The following is a 13,564-nucleotide window of genomic DNA, read 5'->3' as shown; positions in this document are numbered from 1 at the left end:
GATCAGACACTGCACTCCAGCCCAGGTGACAGAGCCAGACTCTAACTAATTAATTAACAAAACAATTACAAACTATTACTATATAAAAAATACAAAGGGCATTATGAAAAGAGAAAACACATAAGAAAAGAAATACACAGGATATTATGAAAACAAAAAACATGGTTATGGAAGGACTCTGAGGAAGGTGGCATCTGAGACCTGCAAGACAGTGGTTAAGAGTTGGGCAAAAGTAGTTTTTATATGTCAAGAAAAGGCCTGAACGTACAAAGAACTCGGCAAATAAGCAAAATGTGCCCAAAGCCTGAGTAACTAAAGCACTTTGAGCGGAAGAAATGATAGATTAGAAGTGTGCTTCTGAAATCAAGCTGGGCCTTGTAGGCTTCAAGAAGGGTGTTTGGATTTTGTTCTAACTGGCAGCCACCCAAAGATTTTAAGCAGAAGCATGTGTACGTTGGGTGTATACTTTTGCATGACCACTCTGGCTAGTGTATAGGGAATAGTCTAGTTTCCAGTTACTCAAAACAGTGAGGGGAGAAAAGCAAGCAACCAGCAGTTCCGTGAACTACAGAACCGTGGCCCATTTACGGGTGTGGTGGTTGCAGCCTCTTACTACGGCAGTCCGCTCTACGTGGCTGAGCGGAGGGGCCAGGCACAAGTAATGAGACTCAGCCCCACAAACAGCAGTCACCCCACTGCACTGCAGAGCCATGGGCAGCCTGGAACCCTGTAGCCAGGATGTTCCGAGCCGCCCCACGCATACTCTAGAAAGATCCCTGAGAGTCCTGAAGAGACGCTTACCCTGGCGTCCGAGAACGCCCAAGCCAGGACCCTGAGCCAGAGCCCTGGGCCTGAGGATAAGATGTTGGCAGCATCCAGGACTCCAAATGCGACCCCACATCCCCAGCACACCCAGCACCTCACCTGCCGCCGGAACGACTAGCTTTGCCTGAGCGGCCACCGCCACCCAGTCGCTGCAAGCGTGTGGGGGCGGGGACTAGCTGCACCGCAGAGCGTGCTGGGAGCAGGGTCGGGGGCGGAGCTTGACGGCTCTACCTTAGTACCCCGCGCGTTCCCACAGTGCTCCGCGACAGCCGCTATGGAGGCCGGGAGGACAGCTGTGCTCCGAGTGAAGCGGAAGCGCAGTGCGGAGCCTGCTGAGGCTCTTGTGCTCGCTTGTAAACGCCTTCGGAGTGGCGTGGTCGATTCGATTGCCCAGAAGGCGCCAGAGGGTCTGGAGAGAGCGGCGGAGAATAATGTCTTCCAGTTGGTGGCCACCGTGTGCTCCCAGGTATTGGGCGAGGATGGAGCCGGTGGAGAGGGGATCTCAGGGTGCAGCTGGGATTAGACTGGATCCCTGACGCCGTCACCAACCCATGTTTTCGCCGCCTCCCTTCTCTCCCTCCCCCCAGGAGGAGCCAATCCAGCCACTCCTGCGAGCTGCTCTGCACCCATCCCGGGGCAGCCAGCAGCGTATCCGCAGCGATCTCCGTGCGTCGGCTCGGGAGATCCGGCGGGAGGGCCGCTACCGGGTGGTCTCCAGTCGCCGATCCTTGGGGTCCACCTCGAGCTGCCTGGAGTCCGAGTGCGCGGCGGAGAACCCAGAAGCCGCCAGAGACTCAGGCTTCCAGCTGTTTGACCTGATCCACGAGGAGGGAGAACCAGAGACCGCCTCTGCGGACCCCTGCAAAGTGAGTCCGCACCCAGAGGTGGGTGGCGGGCCTCTCGAGATGATAATGCCAGGAGTCTGGCCCTGAGAGCAACACACAGCTTCACCTTAGGGATGGATAATCCATCTAGCTTGACAGCCTCATTTTATAGATTTGGCCTACTATGTATTAACTGAGCACCTACGTTGTGCCAGATATTGTTTTTAGATGTTATGGATATGGCAGTAAAGACCTAACATTCAGGTAGAGAAGAGAAACAGTAAACAAGTAAATTGAATGTCAGATGGTGATAAGGGCTGTGGGGGGGGAGGTGGGAAAAGTAGGAACAATGGTGCCATTTCTCAGTCTCACTGAGAAAATGACATTTGAGTGAAGACTTGAAGAAGGTGGATATTGACAGGACTTCCAGGCAGAGAACATGCAAGTGCAGAGGCCCTGAAGCAAAGTTTGGTTGTTTGCTAGGTTAGTGTGCCTCCAGCCCAGTGAGCTGGAGGAAAGTAGTGAGGGATTTAGGGTAAGGATGCCTGCTAGACCCTGTAGGTACTATGCCTACCATCCTGATTGAGATGGGGGATCTCTGGAGCAAAGCAGAGATAGAACAGATGAGAAAATTGACCAAAGGGATGTTAAGGGACTAGTTACCTGAGTAGTATATTAAGTTTGAGGAAGATTTAGGTCTAGAATGCAAGTCTTCTCACATTTAATCCAGTTCGTTTTCCACTACATTAACTAAGTTTGTACTCAATTCCCAAAAAAAGCCTATCACGTGCAGCAAAACCACAGAAAGAGAAAACTCAACGTAAGGTATGCCCACGCTTGATAAACATTTTTTTAAAACTCATATTAATCATTTTTGAAGTTTAAAAAATTAAATGACAATTTTAAAAATTAAATGACAAGTTTAAAAAATTAAATGAATCAGCAAGCAAAAATATTTAATCATGGTGCTAATTAACTGTATAGCACTTTGGGCATGATGTCCATAACCACATCTTTCCCCAAAACCAATTCCAGACTATTCATAAGTTATAAATTTTTAAAAGTAAACCAGTATTCAGTGGAATCACGTCAATTACATTGCTCATTCAGTTTTATAAGCAAAATTAGATAAACTGATGAGAGATATGAACAGAGATTTTCCCAGTAAAGCAATACAGACTCTAAACACATCAGAAATGTTTGCACAGGGTAATTTAAAAAAAAATTGTGGATTTAAGTTTAAAGCATGCTTGAGGTACTTTACTACTAGACTAGCGCAGAAAAGATGGTTGATAGCACTGCTAGCAAGGCTGTGATTTAAAGGGTACACAATTATAGGATTAAAACTGAGGCAAGGCTTTTGGAAAACAGTGTGGTTTTAATAATTTTAAATGTGGTTTAATAATTTTGTGGTTTAATAATTTTTCTTTTATGAAAATATATGATTATAGAAGATTTGAAAAAATATTGCAAAGTAAAGGTGGAAAAAAATCACCCATTTTATCCCCAACCCAAAGGTAACTGTAGTAAACCTGGTTTATTTACTTCTGAGTATAAAATTCTGTGATATTTTCTATATTGTCAGACTTATATGTATTTTAATGCTGCATAATTTAATGCCTGGGCTGAGGGTGAGAACTTGTGAGTTGGAGCTAGAACTTTCCTCATAAACAACTTTGGGTTTGCTCAAGAACATGCACAAAAAGTAACATCTCTAGTTCCTTTTTGATTTTGGAAAAAGGAAGAATTCCTTTTAGCCTGTAAGTGATAGATTTGGTCTCCCCTTGTCTGCCTTGGCCATGGGACATTCCTCACTTTACCATGTGGTGTCTAGTTTGAGGTGCGTAGCCTCCTGTGATGAGTCTGTCGAGGGGCCATCTGCACCATGTCTCCCTGGTCTCCAAACTGACCTATGCTACCAGGGCCCTGGATGACACAGCCTGTTAGCACTAGAGCACATCTTACCTGGGCTAGTTCTATTTTGGGGCATTCCATTTAAAGCTGTTTTTTTGCAGCAGAGAGATTATAGGGGACTCTACTTCCAGTTTGTGGTTAAAAACCAGGATGTCATAGAGGGCAAGTCAAATGATGGGTAATGGTAGGGGTCCCAGGAATCACCTGCTGGCCTTTTATAAGAGGCTGCACAAAATGTAGACCCATTTCAGGGTCAGCCAAAGGTGCTGGGGTGGGCCTATTGATCCCTATAAAGAGACTATATTACCAAAGGAATGTGGACAAAACCTATAGAAGCAGGTCTCAATCAGAGCTTGGGGAGCAAGACTAGAGGTCAGTCTTCCTGTAGGCTCTTTTGTATCAGCCAAGCACAAAAGAGTAAGAGCTATTTTGTACATTTCTATGTCAAAAGAACTACATTTTGATTTTACAGAGATTCTTGATTTTTCATTTTCATAGCTAATTAAGAACATACTAGTAGTTCATGGGGAAAGAGTCTTGAACATGACAGAGAACGCTAGGGAGCCTTCCTTTACCCGACTCTTAAGTTCCTCTTCTTGGAACATCATGTTTTGAGTCATACATGGATAATCTGTTTCCTTACAGACATCTGACCCAGATGTGATCCTCTGCAATTCTGTCAAGCTGATCCGTGAGCGGTTGACTATATCTGAGGATGGACCAGGAGTCAGGCACCAGGAGGAGCAAAAGCACGACAACTATGTGTATGACATTTACTACTTGGACATGGCCACTTCAGGGTGGATTGAGAACATCCTATCTGTGCAGCCGTATAGCCAAGAGTGGGAGCTGGTAAGGGGGCCCATGGGGATGGGGGCTTGAGGTGTCCTAAATTCTTTTTCTAGTCAGAGTGCTTTGCCTCCCTGAGCTGTAGTCCCGATCAACTTTGTGCTTAGTTCTTGTCTTGCTTAAAAGCAAAAATTTATTCTTAATCCCATTAAGGAAACTGGGTTTAGTGCAGAGAATTCTGGAGATAAGTATCTACATTGATAATTTGTGCTTTTAATGAATCTTTTACAAGGTTTGCAACATCATCTTTATTGTTTATAGCTACCCACTAAAAAATATGCATAGGGACTTATTTAATAAGATAAAAAATAGAACCAGAAATTCTTAACATTAATGACAACAAAAGCTATTTCTTAAATTGCATCTTAAAAGAGGATAAAACCTTGGATGAAGAAAGCTTAACGTCCTTAGCCCAGGCAGGGTGTCTGACGCCTGTAATCCTATCACTTTAGGAGGCCAAGGTGGGAGGATCCCTTGAGGTCAGGAGTTCAAGACCAGCTTGAGCAACATAACAAGACCCTGTCTCTAAAAAATAGAAAAATTAGCTAGGCTTGCTGGTACATGCCTATAGTCCCAGTTACTCAGGAGGCTGAGGAAGAAGGATCACAAGAGCTGGGAGTCTGAGGTTGCGGTGAACTACAATCACGCCGCTGCCCTCATGCATGTGCAACAAAAACCTTGTCTTCAGAAAAATAAAAAATATAAATAAATAAAAAGAAAGCTAAAGTCCTGACACCATTATTCTTAAATTCTAAAATATTAACAAAAAAAGTTGAGGTGAGACCTGTGATACTCGCATTATAAGAGAAGCACTGGATCCTGTACCTGCACTGGAACCATAGATTTGCAGTCAGGCACCCACCTTGGACCACTGTATGGCCCTCCTCCTGCTTTCTTGCTACTGGTTCTTGACTCTAGCCTTTGGCTTCACCCTATAATCCCTCTCCCCCTGGCTGCCTCCAGGAATTTGAAGATAACTGCCATCACTCATAGAAAGAACATCCTGTATTTAAGCGGGAATTGACTGAGATGGTTCGGAGCCATCATTCCTCTTTACCTGTGTTCCCTTGTGGTGGACTCCAGCCTATCCCACCAGGAACGTGGTGTCTGGAGCTTGACCCTGGAGAAGCGCTACTATTAATATCTCCCTGTATAGCCTAAGATTATTAGTCTCTTGTGCACCAGGAGTCCAACTAGCTCCTAATCTGCTCCCCAAGCTGGTATGCTAAGAGCTTCCCCCAAAGAGCATAACCTTAGAGGTTTTGACTTAGACTCATGTTGTGTTTATGTGTGCAGGTGAATGATGATCAAGAACCAGAGGATGTTTATGATGATGAAGATGACGAGAACAGTGAAAACAACTGGCGCAATGAATACCCAGAGGAGGAGAGCAGTGATGGAGATGAAGCTTCCAGAGGTGGGTGGCAGCCCTGGATGGGGAGGGACTGGTAGTATAGATGACTGAGGTATAAGCATAGTTTACAGGTACATCTTAATGGCTTTTCTGCTATTCAGTTGCTATAGCTCATCCACACAAGTTGAACTGTAAGAAACACAAAGGCCAGTGTTTCCAGGGGGACTTCTGGGTGTATAATGTCTCTCAGGGCTGGGTTTAAATCCTTAGTTCTGTCATTGCCCAGCTATGGATCTTGGGCTAATGACTTCACCTCACTGAGCCTCATTTTCTATCTAGAAAAGGAAACAATACTACACCTACTTTAGTGGTTGAGGTTAATAAAATATGTAGCTCATTCATTATCTCTTTTCCTGCTCCAATCAAGAAGTATTGGAGAAAGAGGTTCACCAGTAGGAATGGGCCCAGGGTTTTCATGAATCAGCTATCTAACCTTTGAGGAAACTGCTCCATTTACAAATGTTTTCAGAAAGTTGCAACACAGACCTGGTACCTCCGGGAAGAGAAAGGAAAGATGCCTACCAACATAGCTCTTTTGGTGACTATGTTCTTCTAAGTGCCAACAAAAAGAATTTCTTGGTGTCTGATAACAGAGGAACAGTTAATGTAATATCATATTGGGGAGATGCCAATCATACCTTGAAAGGGGAAAAGTGCAAAAATATTTACAATATGACTACAACTATTATTATTTATTTATTTACTTATTTATTTATTTTTGAGACAGAATCTCACTCTGTTGCCCGGGCTAGACTGCCGTGGCGTCAGCCTAGCTCACAGCAACCTCAAACTCCTGGGCTTAAGCAATCCTTCTGCCTCAGTCTCCCAAGTAACTAGGACTACAGGCATGTGCCACCATGCCCAGCTAATTTTTTCTCTATATTTTTACTTGGCTAATTAATTTTTTCTATTTATAGTAGAGACAGGGGTCTCACTCTTACTCAGGCTGGTTTCGAACTCCTGACCTTGAGTGATCCTCCCACCAGAGTGCTAGGATTATAGGCGTGAGCCACTGTGCCAGGCCATGACTGCAACTATTATAACAGAAAAAGAAATCCTGTATTTAGGGGGGAAGTGACAAAATAGTCCAGATTTAAAGGACTTGGGTTAGACAGTAGAAATATGACTGCTTTAAAAAAAATATTCCATAATCTAAATTTTCTTTACTGAGCAAGTATTTTATAATGTGGAACAAGAAAATGACCTTTATGAGAAGGGAAGAGTCTTTTTTGATAGCCTAAAAAATCATATATACACTCTACAGTTAAGAGACCACTCCTGATATCTCATTCTAGGCTCTGATGAATATAACAGCCTCAGTGAGGAGGAAAAGGGCAGCAGCAGACATCAGATGTGGAACAAATACCCTTTGGATGTACAGAAGGAGTTTGGATATGAGAACCCCCACGACTTGGATTCGGACTGATGGTCTTGTGATATCCATGAGCTTCTACCACAGGCCCTGTGACAATGTTATCTGCTGTGGTAACTTCCTCTTAGGTTTCCTAGCCTAACACATGGAAGGGAAGAGTCTATCCAATAGTACCATCCCACCACAGTGAAAACTTATGCTAAGGGAGTAAGTCTCTTATACTAATAGTAGGGCCCCTTTGCCTCAAAAGTGACATACGGTCTGGGAAAAAGAAAGTAAAAACGAAGGCTAGTTTCCTGGCGCAGGCATTACTCCTGGCATTCCAGCTGTCCTATGCTGAACCCACAAGGGAAGGAGAGGCTCCTGTTTCACTGGCAATAAGGTTCTGCTTTCCCACACCACCAGGCTGCCTGCCTACAGTAAAAACCTATTCCTTTTAATAGAAGGACTACAGTGGTTCCCTTATACAGCACAGACCAGATATTAACGGCCATTGGGGCAAGAAGTAGAATCTCTGTGAGCTGTGGGAGATTTCAGGTAACAGCTGTCTCTCACTCCCTGCTTCTAGACTCTGAAATGGTTATAAAGAGTGAAGTCTTTCTTTGACCACGGTGCCAAGGAATAGAATATGTAAGAATGTGATACACTATGTTTAGTAAAAAACAGCTTTGACCATGCAAGCAAGTGAGCCCTTTAAAACCTTTTAAATTTGAATATCTTAGGTGTTTTCTCACTGTAGACAAAAGGGGGGAAAGGGTGGTGAGACAGAATTGATGATAGACACTAAGGACTCAAGGCAAGTGAAAAAGAAAGCACATTCTGAATATGGCTTTCCATCGAGAAATGGTTAGTATTCACAGCACTCACCCAAAACAAACCATCATCAATAAGACCAATTTCGTTACCAGAACTTGTATCTCCCATGAGATCTGTCCCTGTTCCTCCCCAAACCACAGCTGCCTGCATTCTGACTGGGTTGGTGTTTATTCTTCTAGCGCAAAATTGTCCACTAGAATTTCCTGTGGTGATGAATATGTTCTGTATCTGCACCATGCAGTAGTGCTACTAGCCACGTGTGGTTGTTGAACACTTGCAATATGGTTAGTGCAACTCAGGAACTGAGTCTTTAATTTATATTTCATTTTAATTTAATTAGTTACATGTGGCTAGTAGCTACTGTACTGCACAGCACAGGGAAACCACACAGAATGTTTGATTCAAGGGGTATCCTGCCCTCTGACAGTTTGACTTAGTATCCTGTGGGAAAGTGAATTACATAGGGACATGGGTTCTTCCCACCTCTTTTAAGATTTCATAATCATCTCTCCTCCATCCTACCTCCACCCATTCTTTGACTTTATGTCATTTTATAAGCCTTTACATTAGTTCCTATCTGCATAGAGTTGTTAAACCTACCAAAGTGATTAAATTCTGTGTGTGTGCTCATACCCTACTCTTGTAGCTAATTAAACCATCAAATAGACTATTAGTTTTCTCATCCTAAGTATCCACAAACTCAGTGTTATAATTAAGAGGCAGCAACTTCCATGTCTAATACTAGTCATCTTAGTTTCCTTCTATAAGCATAGAAATGAAAGATTAAAAACCAGTCTGTGCCGTTATAATGTGCTCACTACTGTTTATGTACTCATTAAAGTTTCCCCAACATTAAAGGGCTGACAACGTCACACACTGTACCCACTGTAGAAGGGATTAGCACACCAGGAGAAGGACTTAAGGAGGGAAACAACAAAGAACTGGCAGAAATTAATTCCACTATGAAGCCTGAGTGCTGTAGGGAGTCTCTGGCTTTGCGCCCACAGAAGGATTCCTGGGAGAAGTCTGGATCCAGCATAGAGAGGAAAATGCTTTCATTGTCCAAAAATGTGAAGGGGATGACATGGCTCACTAAGCAAGTACTGGGGTACCTGGAGTGTGAGGCCCTTTCTTCCCTTAGGGGCCACTGGGGGGCAGCAAATTCCTGGGATTAGCTGGTTATTGGGTCAGGAGTCCTGAAGATAAGCACACATTGCTTCAAGGATTAGCTCCAGAGGAGCCCTGTTAGGTGCCAGCTTGGTTCAGACAGGAATCATGTTTTTATAGTTTAGGCAAGTCAGCCTTGCACAAGACTCCCTGTCGTCAGGCAAGAATTTGCTGTATAAATCCTCAACCCATGACGGTAGGAATGTCCTCCCATGTTACCACAGATGCAAGCCCTGAACCCAAGTGATCATGCTCCCTTCAATCTTCTTTATTGAGCAGGTGTATTATCAAGTACTTTGTCTGCGACTGGGCAAGTTTGTGGAGAAGAATGCTCAGAAAGGAAGACTGCCTCATAGTTCTTGACATTACCGTTGACCAATTCCAAAACGTAAGGATCAGAGAGGCCCATGAGCTGTGCCAAGTCAGCTGGTTCTTCTGGGCCCAGGATGACAGTGGGGGTATCACAAAACAGTTGTACAAGCCAATGTAGCTGCCCTGCCCATGCAGGAAGATCCATTAGGCCAGACCTACTACTCTGGCCCATCCAGGGTGCCAAAGCCTAGCCTGAGCACCAGAATTAGTTGCTTCCATTCATGCAGTCTTGTTGAGCAGCCAGATTGAGGTTGAAGTGGCTTTTCTCTCAGTCTTCACAGATCTCCACAGGGAGAAGACAGAAGTCGCCACAAGTACCAAGCTCTTCCTGAGACTGAAGCCCACCATACCTCAGAGGCACAGGGAGGTCGGCAGGAGAGGAGTGCATTATCCCGAGGACCCACACCAAGGCAGCTCCAAATGTAAACAAAGCTTTGTGCCAGAGACAGAAGAGGAGGATGCAGCCTGATGTGAGGTTTTCAGAGAAAGACAATGACCTCTTATAGCACCAGGGTAGGCTTGCTTGGGTCTGCACAGCAGTCCCTCACACTGTCCCTTAGAGAGAAACAAGTTATGTGATGATTTGGGCCCATGAAATGTTATCCGAGCCACTGACAGCTGAAAGAATTCAGGCGATTCACCTGATTCCAAAACAGTTTCAGCCCTCTTAAAAAGTTCATGCCAGAAACCTAGAGATTTACTTTCTATCAACTAGAACAAAGATTCATGGTCTCGATTAAAATAAAGGATTATCCTTTACGTTGTTACCAGGCTTCTGACTCAGGAATTTGTTCATTTGCCCTTGTTGGATCTGAGCCAGGGGCTTTTAACATGTGATCTATATACTAATGTATAACAGGTCCATGAGTAGAAAAATCTTTAAAGTTCACTGTTGCAGATAATACTTAACCGAAGATTGTGCTAAACGGACATAAAATCTGTGATCAGAGTCTGGCTCACCACCGCATAGGGCAGAGGGACTCAGTTTGGGGTACTTTTTTAAGTACCTGTCAGCCTGTTGCATCTTGTAGATGAATGAATGCTAATAACGCTTTCTTAGAACTAGCGTTCTGGACTAATTAATATCAATAAATAATGGAATATAACTCTCTCCTCATAGAAGGATTTTGAGCCAGAGGAAGAAATGGTAGCATTTCAGGCGCTAAAGTCAGATGGTTAGTTGGACCTGGTTAGATGAAAAATTTCCATAAAGCAGCCCCACTGTAGAGACTCCTGGTTCAAACCTCAGATATCAAATTCAGAAGCCACCAGCCATAGCTAGCAACCTAACACTCCTTCCCCCACCACAACTTACCAAGTAAGAGCTGTACATACCCACCAAGAGTAAAACAAAATGACCATTCCCCTGTCCCCCACCCTCTGAAGTCCCCTCCTTGAGGCTGGCCCCAGAACCTGAGTGTCTTCTGGGAGCATGCCAGTGACAGTGAGCATTGCCCTGAGACCCTTCATATGATGTGGGTCAACAGGCTCCTTTAATTTAGGAGAGTTGGGCCCACACAGTCTTGTTATCAGGACTTTGGTGGCCATAGCCACCTGCAGTCAGCTTTCTGGGCTTCAGGGGAAGTCACCTCTGGCCTCTAGTCAGTTTTCCTCTCAACCTCTCTCTCTTCAGCTACATCAAGCTCAGTCAGGACACAAAAGCAAAGCTTCTGGGTGACTCTGGTGATTGCAGCTAAATGAAAATAAAGCAGCACAGAATTCAGTAAATACATCTAGCTACAGCCCCCATATAAACACAAGGCTGATTAAAGCATATCTGTCGCTCCCTCCCCACAAGTCCCTTGGGGACTCTAAGCCAGGTTCTGTCCCTCCCAATAAGCCTCACTCTCCTCTGTCCCATGCCTAACCAGAGTGTGATACATGACTCCTCATCTTCCCAGGTAGACTGCACTGTCAGGAAGTAGTGCTTTAATCCCTAAGTAGGACACTAAAGTTAGAACTAAAGTCATAGCTGCTCAAGAAAGGGAAGTCCTGAGCAGCCCAGTCTCTTGGCCTCCAGCCAATCAAAAGTATGGGAGGGAAGTTATTAGCATAAACACACACAGAGCCACTGACTGATGGGGCAAAGAAAAACTCACCCAGGACCTTCCGAATAAAGGCTGGCCTCCTCGACTCTGGCAGGTAAACACCCAGGAAGTAGACAGGGATCCCAGAGAGGGCAATCCCGATGCCAATGAGGGAATTAACAGTGTCACTGAAGAGGGGCACAACCACCAGAAACACGGAGCATATGCAGAACACGATGGGAAAAATCAGGCTCAGCTGAAAGGGAGCGAGGTGAGACATTAAGTAAGGTGGGATGAGGAACAGGGCACGGGCAAGAAGGCACCTTGAGCCCCTCCCAGTCTGCCCAGAGATGCTGACCTTGAGAGGCCGGGGCCGCTCGGGCTCTTTCCAGCGAAGGTAGAGCTGTCCAGCAACAGACAGGCCCACGAAGAACCAGTAGCTGAAGCTGAAGTAGTTGATGAGCAGGAAAACATCCTCCACGATGAGGTAGATGAGTGTCATGGTGCACTGTGGGGAGAGGGATGGGAAAGAGGAGAAACCATCATAACCACCAGCCCATCCCAGGAGACTCCACCATCCAGCAGTCAGTGCTGGACCTGATGTGGCTTCACTAGAGTACCTCCAGATCTTTTTAGTGACCCCTTGGCATCAGACAGGTCCATTCTCTATATGAACCTTCAAGGCAGCATCTCTCTCTCTCTTTTGTTGGAGCCCTTCCTCCACTCAATGCCTCCCTTCTTACAAGCACTTTAGTAACAAGCCAGACTGCTTTCCCCTCTGGTGGCAGTGAGGCCCTCCACGCTTCAATGCACCAAACTCAACACGGAACACCTGGGTCCCAGTTACCTGGCAAGCGAATAGAGGAAATGCCTCCAGAACCATCTCATCGTGCTGGGGCCTTAGATATGCAAATTATCAAAATGGATCTATATAGGCCAGGCACATTGGCTCACGCCTGTAATCCTAGCACTCAGAGGCCGAGGCAGGCGGATCAGATCGCTCAAGGTCAGGAATTCGAAACCAGCCTGAGCAAGAGTGAGACCCCATCTCTACTAAAAATAGAAATTAATTGGCCAACTAAAAATATATAGAAAAAATTAGCCGGGCATGGTGGCGCATGCCTGTAGTCCTAGCTACTCAAGAGGCTGAGGCAGAAGGATCGCTTGAGCTGAGGAGTTTGAGGTTGCTGTGAGCTAGGCTGACACCACGGCACTCTAGCCCAGGCAACAGAGTGAGACTCTGTCTCAAAAAAAGAAAAAGAAAAGGATCTATACACCTTCAAAATAGGGTTATGATAGAATTTGCCCTCTGGAACAAAAGAATCCTAGAGGACAGGGGTCAGGGACTACAGTCTGAGGACACGGTCAGATTTGCTTAAACTTCAAGAATGTAGAATCCCTCCTACCTATCTTTTCACCCCGAATTACCAACAAAGGGTTTAAAACAGCCCATTCTGTGGAGACAAGGGAGGACCCTGTATTAAGAGGCGAAAAGTAAGATAAAAGTAACTGACTTATAAACAAGAGGTCAGATTCCCTCTTAAATTTTTTTATTTTTCCCCTCCTAAATTTATAAATTCAGTGTTGTCCCAGTCAAAATAATGAGAGGATTTTTCTATGATTTTGACAAAATAATACCAGCCTTCATGAAGACAAATGTGAGAATTGCCAAGAAAATTCAAAGGAGAATAAAATTAAAGAAGAAGTACCCTTATTCCCTTTTTAGTTTTCAGATATGCAGAATAAAGCTAAACTAATGAGGCTTGGTGCTGATAGGGAAGAATAGTTGAGATAATGATAAACTGAAGAGGCATACCACTGTACTTGATACATACTAAATACCCTAAAAAATTACTTATTATTTCTTTCATATGTGAAAAGTTAAAAAACTGGAAAAATTGATGATTATTCAATAAATGATATTAGTATAGCTGGGTAGCCATTTGAGAAAATTAAGTGAATCCCCACCTTACTCAATATATAG

General features: G+C 44.5%; 3 protein-coding genes across 5 annotated transcripts in view; 1 reads left to right on the top strand and 2 right to left on the bottom strand.

The window, feature by feature from the left end:
• PRMT7 (protein arginine methyltransferase 7) overlaps positions 1-1,060 on the bottom strand; it is a 41,092-nt gene extending 40,032 nt beyond the window's left edge. For 2 of the 3 annotated variants that reach the window (XM_012742352.3, XM_012742353.3), the window contains exon 1: positions 925-1,037. The gene's annotated coding sequence lies outside the window, so the exon portion shown is untranslated. Of the gene's footprint in view, positions 1-924 lie in introns of all 3 variants that reach the window. The other variant, XM_012742354.3, reaches the window with a different exon arrangement.
• The window catches only part of SLC7A6OS (solute carrier family 7 member 6 opposite strand), a 319,699-nt gene extending 310,876 nt beyond the window's left edge, over positions 1-8,823 (top strand). Inside the window, exons 2-6 of the mRNA XM_012742364.3 lie at positions 1,091-1,291; positions 1,413-1,691; positions 4,209-4,415; positions 5,709-5,829; positions 7,122-8,823. Of these exons, the coding sequence (XP_012597818.2) occupies positions 1,100-1,291; positions 1,413-1,691; positions 4,209-4,415; positions 5,709-5,829; positions 7,122-7,252 (930 nt within the window). The 5' untranslated portion in view covers positions 1,091-1,099 and the 3' untranslated portion in view covers positions 7,253-8,823. The remainder of the gene's footprint in view (positions 1-1,090; positions 1,292-1,412; positions 1,692-4,208; positions 4,416-5,708; positions 5,830-7,121) is intronic.
• Positions 8,824-9,434: 611 nt separating this feature from the next.
• SLC7A6 (solute carrier family 7 member 6) overlaps positions 9,435-13,564 on the bottom strand; it is a 33,880-nt gene continuing 29,750 nt past the window's right edge. The window contains exons 10-12 of the mRNA XM_012742361.3: positions 11,939-12,088; positions 11,653-11,836; positions 9,435-11,246 (exon numbers count right to left, since the gene is read on the bottom strand). Of these exons, the coding sequence (XP_012597815.1) occupies positions 11,152-11,246; positions 11,653-11,836; positions 11,939-12,088 (429 nt within the window). The 3' untranslated portion in view covers positions 9,435-11,151. The remainder of the gene's footprint in view (positions 11,247-11,652; positions 11,837-11,938; positions 12,089-13,564) is intronic.

Source organism: Microcebus murinus, chromosome 20 (genome assembly GCF_040939455.1).
Source record: "Microcebus murinus isolate Inina chromosome 20, M.murinus_Inina_mat1.0, whole genome shotgun sequence".
NCBI classification, from domain to species: Eukaryota; Metazoa; Chordata; class Mammalia; order Primates; family Cheirogaleidae; genus Microcebus; species Microcebus murinus.
The sequence above is the reverse complement of the archived record's forward strand: the minus strand, read 5'-3'. Positions and strand labels throughout refer to the sequence as shown.